This window comes from Mrakia frigida (assembly GCF_051309035.1).
Source record: "Mrakia frigida strain ATCC 22029 unplaced genomic scaffold BDY24scaffold_36, whole genome shotgun sequence".
Classification (NCBI taxonomy): domain Eukaryota; kingdom Fungi; phylum Basidiomycota; class Tremellomycetes; order Cystofilobasidiales; family Mrakiaceae; genus Mrakia; species Mrakia frigida.
Genome location: NW_027481245.1, coordinates 13,692 through 36,343, shown reverse-complemented (window position 1 = coordinate 36,343; position 22,652 = coordinate 13,692). Strand labels below are relative to the sequence as shown.

General features: G+C 54.8%; 6 protein-coding genes across 6 annotated transcripts; 3 read left to right on the top strand and 3 right to left on the bottom strand.

Annotated features, from left to right (window-relative positions):
- Positions 1-1,650: 1,650 nt before the first annotated feature.
- Positions 1,651-4,676, bottom strand: BDY24DRAFT_400757 (uncharacterized protein). Its single transcript, XM_076641999.1, has 12 exons — positions 4,592-4,676; positions 4,430-4,493; positions 4,074-4,325; positions 3,801-3,977; positions 3,315-3,647; positions 3,113-3,183; positions 2,895-3,035; positions 2,692-2,812; positions 2,552-2,620; positions 2,371-2,476; positions 2,180-2,278; positions 1,651-2,088 (listed from the first exon to the last, which is right to left on the bottom strand). The coding sequence occupies exons 1-12, from the start codon at positions 4,617-4,619 to the stop codon at positions 2,047-2,049; spliced, it is 1,503 nt and encodes a 500-aa protein (XP_076493263.1). The 5' UTR covers positions 4,620-4,676; the 3' UTR covers positions 1,651-2,046.
- Positions 4,677-4,774: 98 nt separating this feature from the next.
- On the top strand, positions 4,775-7,425 carry BDY24DRAFT_186749 (uncharacterized protein). The gene is made up of 5 exons (XM_076636367.1): positions 4,775-5,408; positions 5,487-5,552; positions 5,639-5,879; positions 5,970-6,838; positions 6,916-7,425. The coding sequence occupies exons 1-5, from the start codon at positions 5,067-5,069 to the stop codon at positions 7,099-7,101; spliced, it is 1,704 nt and encodes a 567-aa protein (XP_076493262.1). The 5' UTR covers positions 4,775-5,066; the 3' UTR covers positions 7,102-7,425.
- A 1,675-nt stretch (positions 7,426-9,100) lies between these two features.
- Positions 9,101-15,266, top strand: BDY24DRAFT_400753 (uncharacterized protein). Its single transcript, XM_076641998.1, has 12 exons — positions 9,101-9,177; positions 9,252-9,363; positions 9,638-11,554; positions 11,625-11,653; positions 11,733-12,036; positions 12,114-13,828; positions 13,898-14,040; positions 14,120-14,248; positions 14,325-14,341; positions 14,420-14,557; positions 14,625-14,802; positions 14,904-15,266. Exons 1-12 carry the CDS (start codon positions 9,150-9,152, stop codon positions 14,934-14,936), a joined length of 4,743 nt encoding a protein of 1,580 aa, XP_076493261.1. The 5' UTR covers positions 9,101-9,149; the 3' UTR covers positions 14,937-15,266.
- Positions 15,267-15,528: 262 nt separating this feature from the next.
- On the top strand, positions 15,529-16,978 carry BDY24DRAFT_400749 (uncharacterized protein). The gene is made up of 3 exons (XM_076641997.1): positions 15,529-15,642; positions 15,708-15,890; positions 15,979-16,978. Exons 1-3 carry the CDS (start codon positions 15,586-15,588, stop codon positions 16,858-16,860), a joined length of 1,122 nt encoding a protein of 373 aa, XP_076493260.1. The 5' UTR covers positions 15,529-15,585; the 3' UTR covers positions 16,861-16,978.
- A 647-nt stretch (positions 16,979-17,625) lies between these two features.
- BDY24DRAFT_418214 (uncharacterized protein) lies at positions 17,626-18,677 on the bottom strand (the record flags this gene model as incomplete). Its single annotated transcript, XM_076643820.1, has 5 exons — positions 17,626-17,643; positions 17,726-17,789; positions 17,860-18,074; positions 18,137-18,245; positions 18,436-18,677. 5 exons carry the CDS (start codon positions 18,675-18,677, stop codon positions 17,626-17,628), a joined length of 648 nt encoding a protein of 215 aa, XP_076493259.1.
- Positions 18,678-19,246: 569 nt separating this feature from the next.
- On the bottom strand, positions 19,247-22,381 carry BDY24DRAFT_444262 (kinase-like domain-containing protein). The gene is made up of 14 exons (XM_076644836.1): positions 22,244-22,381; positions 22,120-22,177; positions 22,034-22,049; positions 21,936-21,942; positions 21,741-21,846; positions 21,395-21,468; positions 21,201-21,299; positions 20,937-21,083; positions 20,718-20,806; positions 20,507-20,633; positions 20,301-20,379; positions 20,068-20,204; positions 19,893-19,970; positions 19,247-19,781 (listed from the first exon to the last, which is right to left on the bottom strand). Exons 2-14 carry the CDS (start codon positions 22,151-22,153, stop codon positions 19,557-19,559), a joined length of 1,218 nt encoding a protein of 405 aa, XP_076493258.1. The 5' UTR covers positions 22,154-22,177; positions 22,244-22,381; the 3' UTR covers positions 19,247-19,556.
- Positions 22,382-22,652: the final 271 nt, after the last annotated feature.

The window sequence follows — 22,652 nt, the reverse complement described above, 5'->3', positions numbered from 1 at the left end:
CGGTAGAGGATGATGGTGAAGAGGAGATTTCGGTGGAGGAGTCGGTGGTTTCGAGCTTGGACCTGAGCTTGTAGTGGTAGAAGTCGGGGTTGGAGTAGGGTGGTAGTTGTGAGTGATGGGAGAGAGAGGAGAGTTGAGAGGGAGGCTGGAGAAGGAGGAGGAAGCTGAGGACGAGGAGGACGAGGTTTTCCCCGAGAGACGAGTGGTGGATATCGGTGGAAGGTAGGATGAGGAAGAGCTGTAGAAGGAGCTCGGAGGTGGTGGCGGTTGATGATGAGAGAGGGAAGGACGAGCTCCTGATGGACCGATGTGAGAGGAGGGTGAAGGGGAGGACGAGTTGGTGGATCCTGCTCCTCCTCCTCCGTCAAAGTAACCTCCTGATCCTTCACCGTACGCAGCTGCTGTAGGAGTAGGATAGGGCTGTTGGTCGTTGGTGGTGGTGGTGGTCTGAGCAAACATGGTGTGACCCCTCTTTGGAGGTTGGATTCCTCCTCCTTCCGCTGTTGCTGCCGCCCAAACTCCTTCTGGTGGATGCGTGTTGAGAGGTGAAGATTGACTCCGTTGAGGTTGAGATGCTTGCGATGGTTGAGATGGAGGTGGCTGAGTTCTGGTAGAGAAGGAGGAACGAGAACGACGAGCTTGACCTCCTCCTCCTTCGTCGTCGTCGTCCTCTGAAGCTGAAGAGGTTGGATTCGTGACTCTTAGAGCGAGTTTCCCTGGTTTGCGAGCTCCTCCAGGTCGATTCCTAGTAAGAGGAGAGAGGGAGGGCGGAGAAGGGAGTCCACCGCCGCTGCTGCTGCCTCCAGACATGGGGAGAGGGAGGGAGGGAAGGAGGGAGAGAGATGGGTTCGAGCTCCTCGTCGATGGTTGCTGCTACTTCTCCTCTTTTATACCTTGGTGACCGTGCGAGGGAGGAGGGAAGGGAAGAGAGAGAAGAGAGGGAGTTGGAAAAGATTTGCTCCAAAGTCGCGGGGTGGTTGTTGAAGACAAGAAGGAAGGGATCGAAGCTCAACTCGAAACGAAGCGAGCGGTCGGAATCAAATCGAAAGACGACCAGCGTGGACCCGTTTCCAGAGTTTGCATGAACTTGGATGCGAGTGAGCTTTGTGAAACTGAAAGAGTGCATGCACTCAAAGCGAGGTAAGAAAATTGATACGAGACGGGGGAGGGAGGTAAAGTAAGAGGGAGAGGGCGAGACGAGAAGGCTCGTGTCGAGCGCGTTTTGCACCGAACCGATGAAGCAGCTATTTAGATCGATTCGATTTCTACGGACTAGCTTCATCTACAGATCGTTGGGAAGAGAGGGCGGAAGCGAAAAAATAGAGAGCGAGAGGAGAGGCAAATCGGCTCGTCCGGCGAAGGAGGTCAGTGCATCGGTCTCTCTCTCCCTCCCTCCCAAATTCTGCGCGTATCCCAGCTCTTTCAATTCTCCTGCGCACGCTCACAGCAGAATCTGTTTCTGACGAGAAGAAGAAAGGATGTTGGTGAGTTGCTGTGACTCAGAGAAGGACGCGGGAAGGGAGTCTCCAAACCTCGACGCGTCGTCCTCTCAAAACGCTGGTTCAAAAGCGAAAGGAACGAGGGATCAGTTCAACCACTCTCGAAGCACGAGGGACTAGCCAGGCAAGCTCCTACTCGTTCAACGAAGCAAGCTCTGCCTTTCGAAGTTGGAGAGAGACGAAGAAAGGTCAGTCGACAAGCACTCTCGACGCGAAACGACACAACAACGAAGGAAAGCGACCGTATTTCATTGACTGTTGAGGCTTGAACTAAGAGAAGAGGAAAGAGAGCAAAAGAAGAGAACGTTTCGGGATCGAGGGACGAAGGGATGGAGGAGAGGAAAACGGGAGATGACATGCCTGAATTCTCCCTTTGTCCTTCGTCGATCTCGAACGAGCATCTGGGTTTGAGCAGAGAAGAAGAAGACGAGAAAAATAACAAAAAGGTACTGGATGTTGAAAAAAAAAAGAAGAGGGGAGATTGAGATAACAGCGAAGGGCGAGGCAAGAGAAAAAAGCGTTCCGATTTTTGAGCTGAGTTGAGATTTTAGACGGAGAGGTGAGCTTTGAAGAGGATCTCGGGGAGGTACTAATAGAACGAAAGGGGAAAGAAGGTGAAAGAGTCAGCTCGGGTAAGAAAGGATCGAACGAGAAGGAAGGAACGGCAGCGCAGGACGTACGTTGGCGACGAGAGATCGACCTCCAAAGAATCGACCGTTGAGTCCAGCGACAGCTTTGGCAGCGACGTCGGGAGTAGCGAACTGGATGTAGACTTCTCCCTGTGAGAGCGAGGAACGAAATCAGAAGCGACGTCAGTTCAATGGTCGAAAGGAGGGACGAGGGAGGAAGAGAGGAGAGAGACGCGACGAACCTGCGACTCCTTCTCGACCTTGATGGCGACGACGGGGCCGTACTTGGCTTCGCACTCTCCCTTGATATCATCAGCGAGATCAGTATCCCAGTCACGTTCGGTTTCCCTGTGAAGAAAGGAGGAGAACGACGGTCAGCAACGAGCGGGTTCGAAGGCAGGAAGAAAGGGAGAGTGAACGAACTCTTCGGGCGAGAACATGTTGTTGACGAGAACGTAGTTGGAAGCCTGAACGGGAATGACAGGTCGAACACTAGTACAGCGAGAAAAAAAACAAAGTCAGTAACCGAGAAGGGGAAAGGAAGGGACGAAAAGTCGACTCACGTCTGAGGAACCATGGGCATCCTCGAGGGATGAATCGTAGGTTGAGGAGCAGCGTCAGGAAGATCTCGTCCAGCAAGCTTGAACATGAGAGCTTGTCGAGCAGCAGCATCCATTCGTTGACCTGCACAGAAGAAACGACCGATTCGATCAGCTCGACGAGAGACGTGAGACGACGAGTCGGAGGGAACGAGACGAAAACGAACCTGCGTTGTCGTCGAGACTCTCGGGTCTGTTTCCATCGTTGGCGTTGGGGACGACGGGACCTGTCTGAACGAAGGGAGTGTGAGGAAGGTTGTTGGGCTGAGCGGGGGTGGTAGCTTTCTCGTTGACGGTCGAGACTCGGACTTGAAGGAAGGAGGAAGAGAGACGAGGTCAGCGAAAGGAGTTCGACGAAGAGGAAACAGAGAAGAGAAGAACTGACGTTGTCGTCCAGCAAGTTCAAACCCGTTCATGCTCTGAAGAGCGGTCTTGGCAGACTCGAGGTCCTTGAACCTGACGGAGGTGGAAGAGGAGAGGGAAGGTCAGCGACGCGCTTCAGCCACTTCGGTCTCGCTCCGACACCAAGCATTGACCCTTCCTCCATTCCGCCAACGTAAAAACGAGGAAGCGAGTCTGGAACTCACTGCACAAACGCAAACCCTTTACTCCTCCCCGTCATCGAATCCCGATGCAGATCCACAAACTCCAGCTCTCCGAACGGCATGAACACCTCTCTAATGTTCTCCGCCGTCAACTCGAAGTTGAGACTCCCCACGTAGAGTCGATGGTAAGGGATCTCGGCGTCGGCGTTTCGATCTCTGTTGAGTTGAGGAGCGGGAGGACCTCGCATGCCCACGCCAGCGCCGCCGAGAGGAGGGAGGGATCCAGGTCTGTTGGCGGTGGTGGTGTATGGGTAGGAGTAGTAGTTTGGGAAGCGTGCGTGTGGGGAGGAGGAGTAGGAAGAACGATAGAAGTTGCTTGGTAGCAGGGGAGGGAGGGGAAGGGGAGAGGAGCAAGAGCGAGTCAGCATCGAGGTTGGTTGTTCTTGCTCGCTAGAGGGAAAAGGAGAGCGAGACCGACGGAAGTACAAAAGGGAGTGAGAGGAAGGGAAAGAGGTAGAGAAGACTTACCCTGAAGCAGGAGCGTGAGGGTTGAGAGGCTGAATGGCAGGAGTCGTTCCAGCAGCGAGCTTGTTTCGTTCCGCCTCGGTGAGCTCGACGAGGATAGGGATTCCCATGACGACCGTTCCCGTGAGCTGAAGAGCCTTCTCGACCAGGGCAATCTCGGCGAGTTCGACGTAGCCGATTCTATGGAAGACGAACGTAAGAGAACGAGGTCAGCTTCGACACGAAAGGACGAGCTCGACAGCTCAAAGGAGAGGAAAGAAGGACAGAGAAACTCACCCTTTCGACCTCCTCGAAACCCTATCCGTCACGATCCTAGCATCCCTGACGGTTCCTTCACCCAACTTGTCCTCGAAGAAGGCTCCGAGATCCCTGGAGGTGAGCTTTCCTGCGATCTGGGAGACGAAGACGGAGCGAGCTTCGGAATCGATCTCGTCGAGAAGAGCATCGGCTCCTCCTCCTCCTCCTCCTGAGGTGTCGTAGCTTGGAGATCCTCGGCGACGTCGACGGGGTGGTGATCGGTTGTAGTCCCTGTGAGGAGGAAGCGTGTAAAGAAAGGGAGAGAGAAGGTCAGCTTGGAAAGGGAAGGAGAAAGGGAAGGGAAGGGAAGGAAGGAAGAAGAGAGCTCAACGAACCTGTCGTCTCGACCTCCTCCTCCTCGTCGATCCCTCTGTCGTTCTCGATCCATCTTGGCGTAGTCTGTAGCAGCAAAACAACAGAGAAGAGCAAAAAAATGAGCTCTGGCTTTGCTCGAAACGAAAGGAAAGGAAGAAAAAAGACAAGCTCGGGCCACTCACATTCCTCCCTCTCCCTCTCCCTCCTCATATCCCTGTCCCTATCACCCCGATCCCTCTCCCTCGTATCCCTAGAATCGCGTCCTCCTCGTCCAGCGCTCTCTCTAGACTTGTGAGAATCTCTGGACCGATCCCTCTTCCTGTCGTCTCCTCCGTCCCTCTCCCTCCTGCTGCTCGTCCTGTCCCTGTCCCTCTCCCTGTCCCTGTCCTCTCTACCACCTCTGGTAGACTCCTCCTTCCTCTCTCTCTCCTTCCTCTCTGCTCTCTTTCTCCTCCTCTCCTCGGGATCTTCCTCGTCTTCCTCTTCTTGTCTCTCCCTCTCCCTCCTCTTCCTTCGTCGTCGAGCTTCCTCTTCGTCCTCGTCGACGTCGTCCGATCTTCCGTGTCGTCGAGAGGAGGCAGAGCGGGAGGGTTCGTGGGAGGAGCGGGAAGCCGAGTGTCGAGAGTGGGTAGGGGAAGCGGTGGCAGATCTGGATGTATGCGGCGACAAACGAGAGAGAGAGAGGTCAGCTTCGTTCATCGAAGGGAAGGATCAAGAGAGGAAGGAAGAAGCGAGTCGAACGCACGGCTTGACGACTTCAGGAGTTGGATCCCTGTCGATTTTACCGTTCCTCTGAGGGGAGGGAGTATCTTCAACGTGAGAGGGCATCGTAATAGAGAAGAAGTGGGAGGAAGGGGATGGGTGTTGGCGGAGAGAGAGACGATCGAAAGTGAATCGTCGAAGGTCTCGTCGAGCTCCCTCCCTTTGTTCCTACTTCCAACTTCGACCCCGTTTTTCTCTTTCTTTTCGTTCGATACATCGAATCGAACCGAATCTCTGGTGAGTGCCTATGCTCAGCTTCGTCGCCTTGACTTTGGAAGGAGCCAAAGCGAACGCTAACGACCTCGACCGAAACAGGCTCCTTCCCTCCCTCCCTCGACGATGCCCTCCTCCGACCAGCTCTGGGGAGAAGATCTCGAACTCGTGAGTCTCCTATACACTCGTTCTCTCTCATCGATCTATACTTTTCTCTCTCGCGCGCTGATCCGTCTCCCTCAATATCTATCCAGGACGAACCCACCCTCGCTCGACTCTCCCAGCTCGAAGCCTCCACCTCGACCTCGTCCACTTCCTCTTCTTCCTCCTCGTCCCACACAGCTCGAATGGCAGATATAACTTCAGCATCAACATCATCAGTATCAGCACTTCCCTCTGGATCTTCAACTTTTGCAGCTTCTCGACTCGGTCACGTCCTTGAGCGAAGGACAAGGAGGGAGGAGGAGGAGGAGAACGTCGAGCAAGATATCTACCGTGAGCTCCTCCTTTCTCCTCTAGTCTACACTTCTCTCGAGAAACTGATTCATCTCTTTCCTCGTATCTTCCACGATTTCGAATCTCCAGCGCCCAGGAACTACCCCGACGCTCCTCCCGCCGCCATCGCTCCTCCTCTCCCCTCAGGTCCCTTCATGAACGCAGTCCTTCAATCCACCTCGTACAACCCGATCCCCAACGCACACCTAGCCGCTGCAGGTCCCTCCAACTCTCAAGCTTCGAACTTCGCCTCCCCTTCCTCGTCAAGAACCGTCTCCCCAGAAGTCGGCCTCCCACTTCGACCGCTTCCTTCTCCGAGGATCAACCATCCTCGTCCTTCTCTCTCGCCCGCCACAGATCGAGCTCCATTTTTGAAGAAGCCTAGACTGAGACGAGGCTCGTCTACGGAGGAGGAGCACCAAGAGAGGGGAGGAGCGTCAGGAGGATCGCGCTCTTCACAACTCAACCTGCCTTCCTTCCCCCTCGCCTCATCCTCCCCTTCCTTCGCCCTTCCAAACCTCCAAGCTCTCCTCTCCACCTCCTCATCATCGGAATCTCCCTCTACTTCAACCCTCGACAAAGGAAAGGGCAAAGCTCGAGCCATCTCACCAGCTTCCATCCCAAATCTCCTCCTCCCCGTCGCGTCAACTTCCAACTCTTCCTCTTCCTCGTCGTCTTCCTCGACTCTCCTCCAACCCAAACCCGAACCCACCAACACCACCGTCGATGAACATCTCCTCCTCTCCAACAAGACTCCCAACAGCCAACGAACCAACCCTTCCCCGCCGTCGTCCAAGGAGAAAGGAAAGGGAAAGGGAAAGGAACGAGCTCCTCTCTTCTCCGAGGAGGACTTCGAATGCTCCATCTGTCAAGATCTCACCGTCGGAACCTCGTCGATCGTTCCGTGTGGTCACTCGTTCTGCGGTGGATGCATCTGGGATTACTTGAAGGCGGGGAACGTGAGTCGTCTTTCGTTTCGTTTCACACGACGCGTCGAATCTCGAGCTGACCTCCTTCCTTTCGCTTCTGGTTTCAGTCGACCTGTCCCATCTGTCGAACCGAGGTCCCTTCCCATGGAACGAGGATCGTACCCAACTACGTCGCTGAGAACTTGCTGTCGAAATGGGCGGAGGTGACGCTGAACGAGGAGGAGAAGAAGGAGTGGGTGTCGAGGAAGGATGGGTGGCTTGGTTCGGTCTCCCCTTCTCTCTGCTTCGTTTGAAGCTCCATCCTGCTTCGTTAATGCTGACCTGCTTCTCCTTTGGCTGTGCCCTTTCGTTCCCACTGCAGCCTACAAACTCTCCCTGGACGACAAACCTTCCTTCGTCCCGAAACTCGCCTCTGCCTCCTCTTCCTCTCGATTCCCCTTCCAGGCACGAGCCCTCCACCACCTTCCTCCACCTCTTCCTCATCGACCTCTCGGAGGAGAAAGGGAACGAGGCATCATGAATCTCTTCAGTCGACCCATCGGTGCTGAAGGGCAGGGACTGGGAGGGGACAGAGTCGGGTGGAGAGGGGACTTGGACGACATGAGTGTTGAGAGGGAGTCTGCACTGGCGAGGTCGGCTGTGGGTGGACACGCACAGGCGGGGAGGAGAGCTGGTGATGAAGGAGGCGGTGCTGGTGGTAGCGGGCGACGAGGAAGGAGGGAGAGGTCGTCGAGTGAGGAGAGGGACGAGGAGTATCGACCTCTTGGAGGTGGTGGTAGCGGAGCGTCTGAGTCTGTAGAAGAAAGACTGTTCAGGCCGTTCAGGAGACGAGTGGACGATGAGGACTTCCCTCCTCTGCCCGTCGCGTCTGGGTCGTCTTCGAGAGCGGTGAGTTCATCGCGTCGCTCTTCTCGTCCTTTTTTTGCTCATCTCTTTCTCTTTCACTGACTTTCTCCTCCCTCCCCAGCGAATCCCCGACTCCCCACCACCTCGACGACCTTCCTACTCTCGTCCCTCCGTCTCCTCCGCTCCCTCCTCTCGTCCAAGAGCACCACCCTCCCCACCTCCAAACGCACGACCTTCATCTTCCCTCCGATCCTCACGACCCATCCTCCCTCTCCCCGGACGTCGAGCAGCCTCCCCAGTATCCGCATCAACAGCAGCATCAGGATCCTCCCGCCGTCTTTCCCCTCGAGCTCGTCGAAGACTCGCCGTCTTAGGACCCCGAGACGACGACGACGATCTCGATCTCGACCTTTTTTTACCTCCCCCTTCCCCTCGGGCTCCCGCTCCTCGACCTCCTCCCGTCCTGCCGCCAAGTCTCGTCCTTCGCCGACCCCTCCCAGCAGGTGCTTCTTCGAACACGTCCTCCTCCTCAAGGACTTCGAACACTGCATCGGCGAGGAGCAACGTCTGGTCGAACTTCAGTGCGAGTGGGAACGGGAGCGGGAGTGGGAGTGGGAGTGGGAGTGGTAGTGGGAGCTCGAGTAGGAGAGACGTCGATCCTTACGGAACCTCAGCTAGTAGACCCGCTACCCAGGCGAGAGCTGGTGGAAGCGGAGGAGGAAGGTCGGGTTCGTCGAGGCCGGCTCTGGCTCCCTTCCGGAGGAGAGGTACGACTAGTGCGAGAAGGAGTGGAGATTCGGATATTGAGGTGGTGGATTTGATTTCGGATTAGGGGAGGGGGTACGTAGGGAGGAGAGAGAGGGAGAGAGGGAGGAAGCGTTGTTTGGGTTTTTTCATTGCTTTTCGTGTTCGTTGTTGCTCTCTCGATTTGTGACGCGTTCTTTTCTTCTGTCCCTTTCGTTATCTTTCGTTGTAGCTTCCGTTGGCTCTCTGAAGTATATACGCGACACCTCCGCTTTTTGCACGAGACGAAGGGAGAAAGAGAGAGGGAGCTCCCGTCGCGTCGAGACTCGAGAGGCTGCTTTCTTCTTCTGCCTTTGCGTTATCCCCTTCGCGAAGCTCAAACGGTGAAGAATGGGTCTACCGAATAAGCATCGTCTACTTTATGGTAGGCATCCGGTCCCAGCTGTTCTCTGCGAAACGGTTTTTAGGGACTCGCAGCCTGTGCGATGGAGATCTCTGCCCCTTTGGTTTCGCCTTGATTTCGGTTGGAAAACCCCCTTGTTCTTGCCGCTCCAATCAGGGAGGTAAATCTTCAACTCATCCTCTTCTGCCCATCTATTTTTTCCTCTTTCTTGGGGGAGCGGAAGGGGAGTCCGACAAGCAGCTGCGCGAGGTCGATGAACTCGACTCTCCTCCTCCTCCTTTCCCCTCCCAACCCCCTTCCTTCCCTCCTCCTCCGAATACGTACTTTTCCTCAGTTGTTCAATCCACGATGCCCTCTTCAGGGAAGCCCACCTTCGGTTAGTAAGCTTTCTGTGTTGGAAGACGAGCGAGAGCCAGCTGAGCTGACGGCCTTCCCCTTCTCCTCGTTCAGAAGCAGGCACTTTGTCTTCTCCGGACGACGAGGATTACGACAAGATCCCTGTCAGCTTATCCGGGAGGTCTACGGACCTTGGTTCGGATACTCCTATAGGACTCGTTACAACGTGAGTCTCGAGCTCAAGCGAAGGAAGGAAGGAGGCGAGAGGAGAGGCGGAGCTCGTTCGCTCTCGTTTTGGCTGTTTCTTCCCTCTTTGCTCCTCCTTTTGGAGATATTCCAAACCTCGATGGATTTTGAGGAGCTCTGGATCGAGCTGGTTGGGCTGGGATAACACTCGTTCGAGGCTTGATCAGTGGTGGTCGCTTGCTCGCCTTTCGCTCCCATGCTGACCTCCGCTCCTCCTTCCCTCCCTCTCTCTCCTCCTCCTTCGCCTCCTTCAGTCCCAGCTTCTCTCGAGCCAACAACCCCAGAGATCGAGCACCTTCCTCTTCGGATTCAGGAGCAGCAGGACCCATATCGAAACTACGATTCTCTTCCTCCCACTCGTCCTCCGCTTCCCATCCAGACGACAACGAACCCAACACCTCCCTCCATCACGCCTCCCGTCCTCTTCCTTCAGAACGATCCTCCAGCTATCCTCGTCAACCTCCACCTATCCCTACCTCTTCAGGAGAATCTTCGGGTCCGTTCACCAAGTTCCAACGTCGTTATCGCAAAGGATCAACCCCAGGAGCAGCAGGAGCGACCGACTCAGCTCGTCGACCACCGACAGGCTACGACGATCCAGACAAGAATTACTTCCAAACGGGATTGGGTCAGCTTCTCGATGGAAACGAATCGGACGACGACAACCTCGCAGGAGCTCCAGGCTTCATGAACGGGTTCTCGGGAGCAGGAGTAGGAGTCAGGAAGTTCGTCGGCGTCTCGGAAGGAGGAGGAACGCTTCCTGGAATCGGTCCCATCAGCTCGGCTCCTCACTTCTTCCCCACCACAGGTCCATCAGGAGGAGGAATTTCCTCGGCTACCTCGAGACCTCACGGTCATCTCTCAGGAGCTCTTTCGCCTTCGACGGTCGCGGATCTGGCTTCGAACCCGGAAGGACGAGAACGACTCGAGTGGCAGACGATGCTTTCCTCCGTCCTCTCTGGAGAGGTCCTCAGGTCGGAGAAGACGAGGATCGGTGGAGAGAAGCCGAACAGTGAGGTGTTGAGGAACGAGATGGGGAGCAACATCTGGTGGGGGATTCGAGCGAGGCTGAGAGGGAGGACGGCGGAGGAGGAGACGCAGAGGGTCGAGCAGCGACGCGAACGGACGGTCGACATGATCCTCGAGGAGGTCAACTCGTTCAAGGTCGTGGACGTCATCAACGGATTGGATTCGAAACTGGAAGAAGACGAGTCCTCAGCACCAACACCAACTTCCCTGCTCCCAGGAGCGTCGACCCCGACACCCTCTTCCACTCCCACGCCTCTCCTCCCTTCTCCTCCATCGGCTTTCGACCAAGTCCTCGCCATCCTTTCCAAACTCTCCCACGCCGAATCTCTCTACCCTCATCGTGGATCCCTCCGTCGAGCCAAACCTCTCTACGACTCGCCCGACTTTCAACGGAGAGTCGAAGCTCTCGTCAGTTGGAGCAACGTCGTTCTCTCCCTTCGAACCCAGATCGGAATCCTCCAGAAATGGACAGGATCGGAGGACCTCGACGTCAAGAAGGTCGATGCCGAGGAGCCCATCCTAGGAACCGCTCAAGGCGGCTACCTGGACGAGGAGAAGCCAGTTCGACCTCCCACCTTCGTCGAACGAGTCATGAAGGAGGACTCTCTTCAACGGACGTTCGAGAAGAAGACGCTCTCGGATCTCTACGCTCTCATCTCTTCCGCCAAATCTACCTACCTCGAACACTCCGATATCTTCCAAACCCTCAATCTCCCTCCCTACCAAGCCGAGCTCACCCAGCTCATCTCCTTCCCAACCCAACTCATGGAGGAATCCCTCAAGGTTCGACTGGCCTACGCTCTCAAGGTCGCAGATCCTACGGTGATCGTCATCGACCAGCTCACGGAGGACTTCAGACTTGGAATCGCTCTCGCTTGCACCATCAAGAAGCAGTACGGAGCCGTCATCGAGCCAGACGCCAACAGGAAATGGATCCTGCCCGAGTGCATCAGGGAGAGCTACGACGAGGTGCTCCTCCAGAGTCTTCAGTTCTTCTTCAGGCTGCTGCATTGGAAGCTCAAGAGTGGGAGCAAGGCGATCTACTTCAGGGAGACGGAGATTCTCGAGGCGGAGTGGGAGTTTTTGACGGAGAGTGCGGAGACGGTGAGAGGAGGAGATTTGATCGTTGCTGAGCAGTTTTGGTTCGTCTCATTCTGCTTCTCTTCGCTGCACCTCAAAATGCCGAGACTGATATATCTCTTTTATTCACAGTTCGTTGACGAAGAAGCTCATGGTTCGAGGTTCGTCGCGTCGAGGCTCTCGCGCTCTCCCTCCCGTCCTTCCTCGCCTGACGATCTTCCTTTCCTCTTCTTCCCTCAGTCATCAACTATTTCGAAACCCAACTCCACGTTCCTTCCTCTCAACCTCCCAATGCTCCTCCCGCCGTCGGTCGAAACAACGGTCAGCCAATCGAACGGAAATCCTCAAAGTCTTCAGGAGGTCTTCGGAACGCGTACGAGGAGGAGGTCGTCCCTCTCGAATCCAACGCTGGATCCGACGGAAAGATACAGACCGCCGTTACGATCTCGGATCAGATGATGACGGACGAGGAGAGGATCGCTTGGTTCGCAAAGATCTTGGACGCCGTGAGGATGAGGTACAGGAAGCTCCAACGATTCGCTCGGTGAGTCGTCCTTTGTTTTTCTCTCACTTCTTCTCTCCCCTCGAACGTTTGCTGACGTCCTCTGTTTCTTTTCTCAGACGTCTCACCAGTCGGTTCGACAACTCGGCGGAGTACTCGCTCGAGCAGATCGACCTCGACGCGTTCCTCGGAGGTCTCTACGCTTCCGGTCACTTCCTCGTCTACACCGGAGCCTTCGAGGCCGAAGGAACCTACGTCGTCGCCGACAGCAGTCTTCGAGATAGCCCGGATCGGATCCGTCACCTTCTCATCCGAGCCTTTTCCTACGACAGGACCTCTCGACGCTCGCCGGATCGGAGGGAGATGGACGGCAGCAGCGGAGACGAAGGGGAGGGAGAGGGTGCGAGCCAGGCATCCTACCTCCTCATCATGACCCCGGCCCAGAAGTTCTTTTGGCAAGGAGCGATCATGCACATCCCCATCTCCTGGATCGACCTCGACCTCCGAGACTCTCGAGTTCGACTCATCGCCGACGGACCCTCTCCTCGCCTTTCAGCAGCCAAGGAACGCTTCGTGGAATCCCTCGTCGACTCGGAAACCGGAGAACGGATCGCAGACCTCCAGTGTCTTGTCGAATCCCAGGCTCATCTCCCAACGGTCCAGAGGGAGCTCAGGAGGATCGGACTCGCAACGATTCGTCTCTCGGAAGCCATCGTCGAATCGGTCATCCACGTTCGAGCGTCCCTCGCAGGAATCCAAGGATCCCAGGAGCTCACCGAGAACTGGTTCTCGTTCTCGTCGGATCACGGTCAACGAGTCGGAGTCTACATGGATCACGCAACCTGGTCGGGATTCAGTCGTCTCCTCATGGTCCTCGCCATCAACTGGGTCGCCTTTATCTGCGAGGACTGCGACCCGACGGATCACAAGACGTTCCGATGGACGGTCAACGCTCTCGAGTTCGCCATGACGATGACGAGAGGGAACAACATCCTTCACCTCGAACGGAACGAGTTCGCTCAACTCCAGGAGAAGGTCGCAAGCTGCATGGCTCTGCTCATCAGCCACTTCGACATCCTCGGAGCTCGATCCAGCTACGAAGCCAAGAAGGAAGCAGATCGTCTCGCCGAGCTCAGGAAGGTCACCGTCGGACTCGAGACGGAACACGACGAAGACGGACTCGTCGGACGAGCGAACTCTCCCTCGGATCCGATGGGAAACTCAGCTCTCCTCCGCCTCGCCGGAGAATGGACAGGAGAAGGAGCCGGAGACAAGAGCGTTCGTCTCGTTCACGATCGTCGAGGAGCAGGAATCAAGATCCTCGAGGATACGAGAGCCTATCTCGACTGGGACATGCACGTCATCGGACGCGTCGTCAACTCGGATCGTCCAGAGGATCGTTCCCTCGTCGCTCTCGCCGCTTCCTCCTCCAATATCTCGATCCACTGGCAGCAAGGTCGATTCATTGGATCCGGAGCCTACGGGAAGGTCTACACTGCTCACAACATGGATCAAAACACCGTCATGGCCGTCAAGGAAATTCGATTCTCGGACGTCTCCAACCTCCCCGCCGTCTACAAGCAGATCAAGGACGAGTCGACCGTGATGCAGATGCTCAATCATCAGAACATCGTCGAGTACTACGGAATCGAGGTTCATCGAGACAAGGTCTACATCTTCCAGGAGTACTGCGACGGAGGAAGTCTCAAGGATCTTCTCGAGCACGGACGGATCGAGCAGGAGGAGGTCACCATGAACTACGCCTGTCAGATCCTCGAGGGATTATCGTACCTTCATGGTCGAGGAATCGTTCATCGAGATATCAAACCCGACAGTGAGTTTACTTCTCCTCTTCTCGTCGTCGAAAACGAAACTGACCTTCATCGCCTTCCCGCCCTCTCAGACATCCTCCTCACCTCGGACGCTGGAATCATCAAGCTCGTCGACTTTGGAGCAGCCAAGATCATCGCTCGAGGACATCGAACCATCAACCGAACTCGAGCTCCGGCTGGAACGCAGATGAACTCGCTTCAGGGAACGCCCATGGTCAGTCGAGCTCACTCTCTTCGCTCCCCGCTCGCTCGAAACTGATATCGACTCGTTCTTGGCTTTCGAATTTGAACAGTACATGTCTCCCGAAGTCATCAAGAACTCACCAGGAGGTCGTCTCGGAGCGATGGATATCTGGAGTTTGGGAATGGTTGTTATCGAGCTTGCGACGGGGAAGAAGCCTTGGTACACCGCTGAGAACGAGGTGAGCCTTTCCTTCTTCATTCTCCCTCTCGAGTAGAGTAGCAGAACTGACCCAATGCCCTCGTCTCTTACCACAGTGGGCGATCATGTACAAGTGAGTCTCGAAATCAAGAAGCGACGCGTCGTCTCGACCTTCGGCTGACCTCTTCCTCCTTCGCTTTCCCTTTTCCAGGATCGGAGCTGGAGAACTCCCTCCTCTCCCCGATCCCGATCAGGTCTCGGAACTCGCCATCGACTTCATCCTCTGCTGCCTCACCGTCTCCTCGGACGAACGACCGACAGCCGACGAGCTCATGTCCCATCACCCTTGGTTCGTTCGCTTCCTGCTCTCTTCTCTTCCTCGTAGCAGCTTTTGACCTTCGTCTATTCGTTCTCAGGATAACCTCGTACCTCGAGTACCGCAATTCGCTGGAGGAGCCCTTCGCACAGGACGATAACTCGAACCAAAACACGTACACCTCTGCTCAAGGCGCGTTCGACGATCTGTACGACAGCAACGGAGGAGAGACTGGGGCTCTGGATATGGAACCCCCATCTCAGGTGCCAATGGGAGAGGTGAGTGTCTTCAAACAGCTTGTTTTCTCGAGATCGAAGACTCGACGAAGACGCAAACTGACATCTCTCCCCCCTCCATCTTTCTCTTCCTCTTCACTCAGGTCGGTGTGATGTACAGCCCTGCTTTACCGTAGTCATTTTCCGTTTCATTTTCCTCGTAGCTTCCTTGCATCTGTAGTCTAGCTTTTACTCTCCTCGTTCTGCTCTACTTTCTACTTTTTCCTCTTTCGGTCCCCGTTCTTCACGTTTTACCTCTGTTTAGTCCCATCTCATACCTTTCAGTCCTATCTCCGTTTCTTCATCTTGCCTTCGCTAGTCTATTCTTTCGTTCCGCTCTTGGGGTATCAGTTCAAGGGAGGCATTTCACGACTCCTTGTTCGCTTTGTCTTCCCACTTTTCGTTCTTCTTTCAACTTGTGTTCTCGACAACCCGCATACGATATTGAAATCAATTAGCAGCTTTTCCTTGTCTTCTCGATCGAACTCAAGGATTCTCTGCGAGCATCAACGAGAACCACGGGTGTGGTTTTGCTCGACGCGACGGAAGAAGATCGTCCACTTCCCTGAGATTTCAAATGCAAGTTCTCGAGGTTTCTGGCCGACTGGTAGGACTGAAGAAGAAGAAGAAACCAGCTTGAGGAAAGGGAGGTGGATACGATGCTGGTCGTCAAGGGAAGGAAGTTCCGAACGAACCGAGCTCCGTCTTCGATTCCCCTCCCAACTTCCACCTCGTCCAATCTCAACTTTATTCACGTCTCCAGCAGACCGTACATTCTTTCCATCCATGAGCTCGCCGCCGGTCCCTGTTTTGCTGGGAGAGGACCTCGACTCGCGGCCAAAAGTGAGCGAGCTCTCTTTCCTCCTTCCTTCCCTCCTTCGGAGCTGACCCTCTTCTCTTTCCTTCAGCGTACCTGTATTCGTTCCATCTTCCCTCTCGAACTCATGGAGGAGATCTTCACCTACTGCGATAAACAAACCTTCGTCAACCTCTGTAGGGTCTCGTACAGTTGCTGCCAGGAAGCTGTTCGAGAGCTCTATCGAGACGTTGTCCTCGATTCGGACGTTGCTCTTCTACACTTCTTCACCTCCGTGAGTCTACCTAGACCCGTCTCTTTCTTTACCCTTCCTTCTGTCCTCTCGTTTTCCAACTTCTCTCGACTTTGCCTGCTTCCTTCAGCCCTCCCTCCCTCGAGACTCTCGCCTTCGAGACGTCCTCTCAACCTCCCACATCCGAACTCTCGCCCTCATTGTCACCCATGCTACTCCAGGCTCAGGACCCGAACAGGAGCAGACTATCTTCCACTATCTAGGTCAAAACGGTACCAGTTGGCTCCCTCCTCGTCTAGCAGCGTCAACGACCGTCCGCCTCGACAGCCTCACCATCTCCGCCCCCTTCTTCAACGGCCTCTCCTCCGCCTACTGGACCTCCTTCCTCCCTCACTTCAACCCCGTACACGTACGCTTCTGGTCGGACGCTACGGAGGAGCTCAGTCGAGCAGCAAAACCCCTCTTCACCGGAATCCGTCGCACCCTCTTCTTGCTCCAGTGGACTCGCCTCAGAGAGGTCTCCTTCGTCGGCTGGCTTCCTCTTGATCCTCTCGTCCCCACGAAGGCTTCTACCAACTTTCACTCCATGGCTATCAACAATCCTACCACCACAGCCATCCTCCTCCCTCCACAGGCTCCTCGGTCTCCGATCAAACCACCATCTAGGTTTTTCCTCCATGATTCGCCGCACCTTTGCGAGGGACCTGGAGATCTCGTCCTTCACGTCGATGGGCGACTGCTCGACTGTCGGTCAACGATGGTGTGGCAAGCAGGGGTTTGGACGGAAGAAGGGGTAGCGAAAGAGACGAGCATGTTCGAGTTGAAGGGTTTGGGAGTGGGAGGTCTGAAGGTCGAGGTGGACGATTCGAACGGGGAGGAGAGGGCCATCGTTGATGTCTGGATGAAGTGGAAGTTAACGGAGGAGCAGAGGGATAAAGTTGAGGTGGTGAAGAGGAACTTGAGAGAGGGGGTTACGGCGGAGGAGAGGGAGATGGTCGAGGAGGAGGAGTAGGTCGGACGGACGCAAGCGTTTCGATTTCATCTTGTTTTCTTTGTTTGCCTGATACGTACCTGCTCCGTTCTCGATTTGCATCGTAAACTATTTATTCACATGACGACTTCTTGCTTCTCTCTGAGAGATCCTCGATCTCCATCGCTGGCGGGAAACGAAACGCCAACGAGACGCGTCGAAGTTGTGGCCCTCCTCTCGTTCGAAACGTTGACAACGCCTTCGCTTGGCTTGAACTTTGCAACCGACCTAACTATCTTTCCCTGACTTTTCATCTGTGAGCTCGAGTTTAATTCTTCCCTTCTGAACGTCGTTTCGCCGGCCTCTCTCATCTTCACGAGCCCAAACTTTTTGACTTGAGAGGTTGTTCTCTCCGTCTTCCCCTCGGTTTCAGCCCAACTCCGCTTGCTGCCATTCACATCTCGCGCTTCTGAAGCTGACTTCCAGGTCAAACAGTGCATACAAAGGGAAAGTCGGCGGGGAAGAGATCGGAAGGTCGAAGCTCATTTTTTGAGAATAAGGCGATGAACTTTCCGCGACTGAGGCTCGGCCAAAGTGCTTTCAATTCTTCCCAATCACCATCCATTACGGACGACAGTGCTATCAACGAGTAGACATAGAAGTTAAGAAGGTGCCACCGTGTGTGTTGAAGAGGCGAGAAGAGGACGGACGCGTCGCGACGACGACGGTGAAATTATCTTGATGCACTGGCCCGCGGGAGAGAGATCGAAGCCTCGAAGGCAGGAGTCTGACAGGAAAGACGCTTGATCAATCGTCAGCAGTGTTCTGGAAATGAAAAAAGGTAGGAACGGAAACAGAAGAGATAAGATGACTGACCGACGACGCAAGACATCTCAACGCAAGCGACCTCGCTCGCTCCAATGATCTCAGAGCAATCGACACCAGCTCCTCCAGTGCATCCTCCACAAGAACTGAAAGGAAGGAGGAGAATTCAGCCATCGAGGCGCGTCGAGTTAAACGTCAAGACGAGGTCGAACTCACCTCAAATTATTCTTAATGTCGACGCAACCGAATCCCTTCCCGAGAGGGCAAGCTTGCTCTCCAACGGGACAAGTTTTCCCACCGACGAAGGAAGACTGTTCCTCAACTCCTCTCCTTCGATAGGCTGGAGAGGGAATCGACTGGTCGGGCTGAGAGGTTTGAGGGCAAGCGATCTTGTACGTCGCGTCGGTGAGCCCGACTCCTCCCGTGTAGATCTGGATCATAAACGTTAGGGATCGGAGACCGAGGATTCGAGATAGATGCAGACGAAACTCACGCAGCTCCCATCAGCGGCCATTTTGTACCCAGTTCGGCTCGAGCAGCGGTCCACCATGCCTTGGACGAGAGTTCCCGTCATAGTATAGCCTGAACAGAGAGTGGGATACCTAAAAAAAGGACGCAAGAATTCCAAGTAAGTCACTTAAGATGGAGAGTTTGGGAAGGTTGAGAAAAGGAAGGCTTTTTGAGATGAGCTCGCGTTCCCCGTCGTTCGTGCTCCCTTTCTGTCCTCGCTCGAAAGTCGAAGCAATTCCAACACAGCTCTGCAAACTGGTCAGAAAACTAGACAGAACTCACGAGGTAAAAGTGAGGCAAGCACGATTCCCATTCCCACTGGTCTGGAAGAGGTAGCCCACACCTCCGACTCTGTTGTCCGCCTTTGACTGGCATGCTTGTTCAGAGCCAGCGGTGGATGCAGAGATCCCCCCGTAACCCCGGGACCAGTTGACGGATGATTTTCCGATAGCAAACTGGACGTAGGCTCTGGCTTGGACGAAGGGGAGGAGCAAGAGGAGAAAGAGCGTGACGATGGAGATCATGTTGGACGAGGAAGAGGGAGATCGAATCTAGTGGGAGAAGAGGACGAGAAGAGACGAGAGGAGGAGTGGTGAAGGGAGATAAGAAAAGGAATAGGGAAGGAGGTGGATGGTGAGGAGGAAGAGGAGAGCAGCGAAAAGGTCTGTTGAGTTGTTTTCGAGAAAAAAGCGACGCGCCTCTCGAGCTCGAACGACCCTCTTCTTCCCCTTGCCCCTTGTCGCTCTGATGATGTGTTCAAAGCGGAGCCGCTGCTCCTCAGGAAGGGAAACAAATGTGTTCTCCCAAGCTGAGAGTTACTCCTTTGTCTCGGAAAACACAAGAGGAGCGTGCAGAAGGTCCCTCGCGTCGAGGCTCGCTCTCTTGATCTTCCCAAGTTCCCAACCCCTTTTTCGTTCCTCTCTTTCCTCCTGTGAACAGTCTCAGAAGTGTGTGATATGTACGGGCATCGCGGCAATACGTACCCACTCCGATGAAAGAGCTCGCATCCTCTCGTCGGGAAAGGCTTCCCGACCGAGGAAGAATCGACGCGTCTTCCCTCCCTCCCTCCCTCCCTCTGGGCCTTCCCTCAGATCGAAGAAGTCTGTTTCATAATACGTAATCATAACCGATAGCGAGAGACGAGAGGGCAGCGAGAAGAGGATGTAAGCTAGTACGAGGGGAGAGGGGAAGAACAGTCAAATGGGAAACCGAGGCAAGCAAACGAACGAACGAAATAAACGAGACGAAGCGGGAGTGGATGTGGAGAATGAGGTAGACAAGAGGAAGAGAAAGAGAGGGAGAGGAAGATACAGAGAGGATCGAGATCCAAAAGCGAAAGGGAGGCTGAAAACGCTAGAAGTGGAAAGGAAGAAACGAAACGAAAGACGATGCGACCGATTAATTTATTGGTACGCTCCCGATCCCTGGTGATGTTGTTGTTGCTGTTGCTGCTGCTGCTGCTGCTGCTGCTGCATCTGCTGCTGCTGGTAGTACATCTGCTGTTGAGCTGCCTGTGCCTGCTGAAGCTGAACGAGCTGAGCTTGCGAGAGGTTTGGTTGACCGTTGACCTGCTGAGGATGTTGTTGCTGTTGTTGCTGCTGCTGTTGCTGCTGCTGAGCGGCCATGGCCTGTACCGTCGGAGACAGCACCAACGCCGGGGAGAGGGAGGAAAGAGATGGAGAGAGGGAGTGAAGTCAGCGTCGAGAAAAGAAGGAGACGAGGGAGAGGCGGAGACAAACCTGTTGCTGTTGGAACTGAACAGGATCCATTCCCACCGGAACCTGGGGAAGTCCAGTCGATTGACGAGGGTAGTAGGCCTGGATGGAAACGAGAGGCACGAGGAGAGAGAGAGGGAGGAGTCAGCTCTGGCGAGATGGAACGCGTCGAGAAAAAGAGTCGAGGAGTGAGACGAACCTGAGGATTGGGCTGAGCAGCCTGTTTGGGAGCTGGTGCAGGAGCGGGAGTTTGGAAGTAAGGGTGGGAGAGAGCGTCGTGAGCCGAGACTCGAAGGGCGGGGTCGAATTGGAGGAGCATCTCGAGGAGGGCGATGGCTGGAAAAGGAAGAGCAGAGAGACGCGTCAAGTCAGCAGAGAGAGCAGTGGAGGGTTGATCGAGAGAAAGAGACAGATAGGGGAAGAAGGGCGAACCTTGTGGAGGAGCTCGTGGTATCAGAGTCTGGAAGGGTTGTCGAGGGTAGCGTTGGAAGGGACGAAGGACGATTTCTGGCTGCGAGTCCGAGAGATAGCGAGAGGAAGGCAAGGTCAGCCCTCCGGAATTCTCTTCGAACAGCTTTCATCGACGAACGATATCTAATCCCGCCGGCAAAGAAACGAAAAGGACGCGAAAGACTCACCGAATCAGCGTTGATCTTCCTCAACGTCTTCTCGTCCGGAGTTCCCACGATCCTCATGATCTGAGTAAGCTGATCGTTGTTGTCCCTTCCTCTGAACAGAGGGTATCCAAGAATCATCTCGGCCATGCTAGTTGAATCGAGAGAACGGAGGTCAGCTCTCGCTCGACCCGAACCAAACAACTGAATACGAAAGAGGAATGAAGAGACTCACATGCACCCAGCACTCCAGATATCGATACTCGTACTGTACGTTCTTGATCCCAGCAGCACATCCGGCGCTCGATACCACAGCGTAACGACCTAATCCGGTTCGGAAACGAGAAGACGTGCCCACGTTCGAAGGTCAGCTTCGAGCTCCTTTCTCCTCCTCCTTCACTCCTCTCCTTCTCGGGTCCTACTCAAGGTCGAGAGGATGCGAAGAGCGACTCACCTCGTTACTAAACGTGTTCACCGGCACTCCAAACGCCCTCGCCAATCCAAAGTCTCCGAGCTTGAGCTCTCCTCGTTTGGTGAGGAGGAGGTTCTGAGGTTTGAGATCTCGGTGAAGGACTCGGTTGTCGTGGCAGAAGGCGATTCCCTGGGAGCGAGGGAAGAGAAGACAGGAGAAGGAGAGGGTCGGTCAGCTTCGAGACTAGAGAAAGGAGGGAAACGAAGGGGAGGAAGGAGACAAAAAAGAGAGAGAGAGGGAGCTCACTCTCAGGAGCTGATACATGAACGACTTCACGGTGTTGAGGTCGAGAGCTCCTCGCTCTCCGTGGGTGTCCATGTACTTCTTCAGATCTTGATCGCAGAACTGCAGATGATCCAAGACGAGAAGGTCAGCTCTTGCACTCGAGAAGCGAGCTGAGAACAGGCACGAGAAGGGAGGGAGAGGAGGACCAAACTGACCTCGAAGATGAGGATGAGCTTCGTTTCCGTATGAATCACGTCCCTCAGCCCGACGATGTTGGGGTGCTTGAGCTCTGTAGCGTATAGGGAATCAAGGAGGCGAAAGTTAGTACTCGTATGAGCCTGGGACGGCCGTGCACTTGAGCGGAAGGATGGGATGGCTGAGAAGGTTCGATCGTCGCTCGCCACCACCTCTCCCTTCCCTCCCTTCCTTGAGCTCAACCAACCTCCCTTCCGGCGGCATGCTCGAGTATGGGTATACATATCTCGAGTTCCAAAGAGTCCTCCGCGCCAGAGAACGGAAGCAAAACGAAGCGGAAAAAAGAAGGAGGAGAGAGCTGCTGACCTTTCATCAAGCTGATCTCTCTGATAGCTGTCGAAGGAGTCCCTTCCTCTGGATCCAGATGAATCTCCTTGAGAGCAACGATCTCGTTCGTAGTTCGAGAGCGGCCCTGAAAAATCGGGATGGCAACGAAAGTGCGAGTCAGCGAGGAGAGAAGAAGGGAAGGAGGAGATGAAGAGGGAAGGAAGCGAAGCTGACCTTGAAGCTGAAGGAGAAGGTCGACGAGATGGGTAAACCAACGAAGAGAGTGAGCTCAAACAAACGAAACAAGAGCGAGGACGAGTAGGTCAGCTCACACGGATGCGTAGGTACCTGCATATCATCAAAAACATGAACGAGGTTAGCTGAAGGGCTCATCGAGAGAGGAAGCCCAAAGACGGACCTTCCCCAAGCTTCTCGAGCTGGATGTAGTTCATGGTGGGAGAAGAGAAAGGTGAAGCCTGTATAGATGGGAAGAAGAGGGTCAGCTTGAGTTTGAGAGATACTAAGAAAGGAAGCAAACGTACGGAAAGAGGGAAGGGAGCAGTTGACGTTGGGTGGAGAGAGAGGGGAGCGACGAGGTTGGACGAAGCGAACGCCTCCCTTCCCCCCTTCGCGACCGAACTCTCCGCGGGAAATCCACTCAATTTTTTAACTCAAAGAGTCAGCCAAGCCCGTAGAGCCTCTTTTTTTACAAGACTCTTCAAGATCGAGGCTGATTAGGCTTATAACGGAGCTGAGGAGCGAGAGAGAAGCCCAAGCAAGGGACGAACTCGACGCGTCGTGCCTCTCTTGTCCTCTCTCGTTCCGATCCCTTCCTCCCCCCTGAAGATTGCCTATCGCAAGACCTAGCTCACAATTTGTTTCCGTTCTATCTCATCGGCGGCAAATCTTCCTCCCAACCTCGGTTCGATCCGGATAAAAAAGCAATCAGAA

What these genes read in the sequence shown, in the direction of transcription:
- BDY24DRAFT_400757 (XM_076641999.1), bottom strand. Translation starts at nt 4,619, where the DNA reads ATGAGGAGGGAGAGGGAGAGGGAGGAAT. An exon ending in GGAGAGGGAGAGGGAGGAAT is followed by an intron (nt 4,494 to 4,591) that starts GTGAGTGGCCCG and finishes TTGCTGCTACAG; the next exon opens with ACTACGCCAAGATGGATCGA. An exon ending in GTCGATCTCTCGTCGCCAAC is followed by an intron (nt 2,089 to 2,179) that starts GTACGTCCTGCG and finishes TCGTTCTATTAG; the next exon opens with TACCTCCCCGAGATCCTCTT.
- BDY24DRAFT_186749 (XM_076636367.1), top strand. Translation starts at nt 5,067, where the DNA reads ATGCGGCGACAAACGAGAGAGAGAGAGGTCAGCTTCGTTCATCGAAGG. An exon ending in CGAATCGAACCGAATCTCTG is followed by an intron (nt 5,409 to 5,486) that starts GTGAGTGCCTAT and finishes CGACCGAAACAG; the next exon opens with GCTCCTTCCCTCCCTCCCTC. An exon ending in GGGGAGAAGATCTCGAACTC is followed by an intron (nt 5,553 to 5,638) that starts GTGAGTCTCCTA and finishes ATATCTATCCAG; the next exon opens with GACGAACCCACCCTCGCTCG.
- BDY24DRAFT_400753 (XM_076641998.1), top strand. Translation starts at nt 9,150, where the DNA reads ATGCCCTCTTCAGGGAAGCCCACCTTCG. An exon ending in CGCTTCAGGGAACGCCCATG is followed by an intron (nt 14,041 to 14,119) that starts GTCAGTCGAGCT and finishes GAATTTGAACAG; the next exon opens with TACATGTCTCCCGAAGTCAT. An exon ending in CTCAGGTGCCAATGGGAGAG is followed by an intron (nt 14,803 to 14,903) that starts GTGAGTGTCTTC and finishes CTCTTCACTCAG; the next exon opens with GTCGGTGTGATGTACAGCCC.
- BDY24DRAFT_400749 (XM_076641997.1), top strand. Translation starts at nt 15,586, where the DNA reads ATGAGCTCGCCGCCGGTCCCTGTTTTGCTGGGAGAGGACCTCGACTCG. An exon ending in ACCTCGACTCGCGGCCAAAA is followed by an intron (nt 15,643 to 15,707) that starts GTGAGCGAGCTC and finishes TCTTTCCTTCAG; the next exon opens with CGTACCTGTATTCGTTCCAT. An exon ending in TTCTACACTTCTTCACCTCC is followed by an intron (nt 15,891 to 15,978) that starts GTGAGTCTACCT and finishes TGCTTCCTTCAG; the next exon opens with CCCTCCCTCCCTCGAGACTC.
- BDY24DRAFT_444262 (XM_076644836.1), bottom strand. Translation starts at nt 22,153, where the DNA reads ATGAACTACATCCAGCTCGAGAAGCTTGGGGAAG. An exon ending in TCATGTATCAGCTCCTGAGA is followed by an intron (nt 21,084 to 21,200) that starts GTGAGCTCCCTC and finishes CCTCGCTCCCAG; the next exon opens with GGAATCGCCTTCTGCCACGA. An exon ending in GGAAGATCAACGCTGATTCG is followed by an intron (nt 20,380 to 20,506) that starts GTGAGTCTTTCG and finishes TCGGACTCGCAG; the next exon opens with CCAGAAATCGTCCTTCGTCC.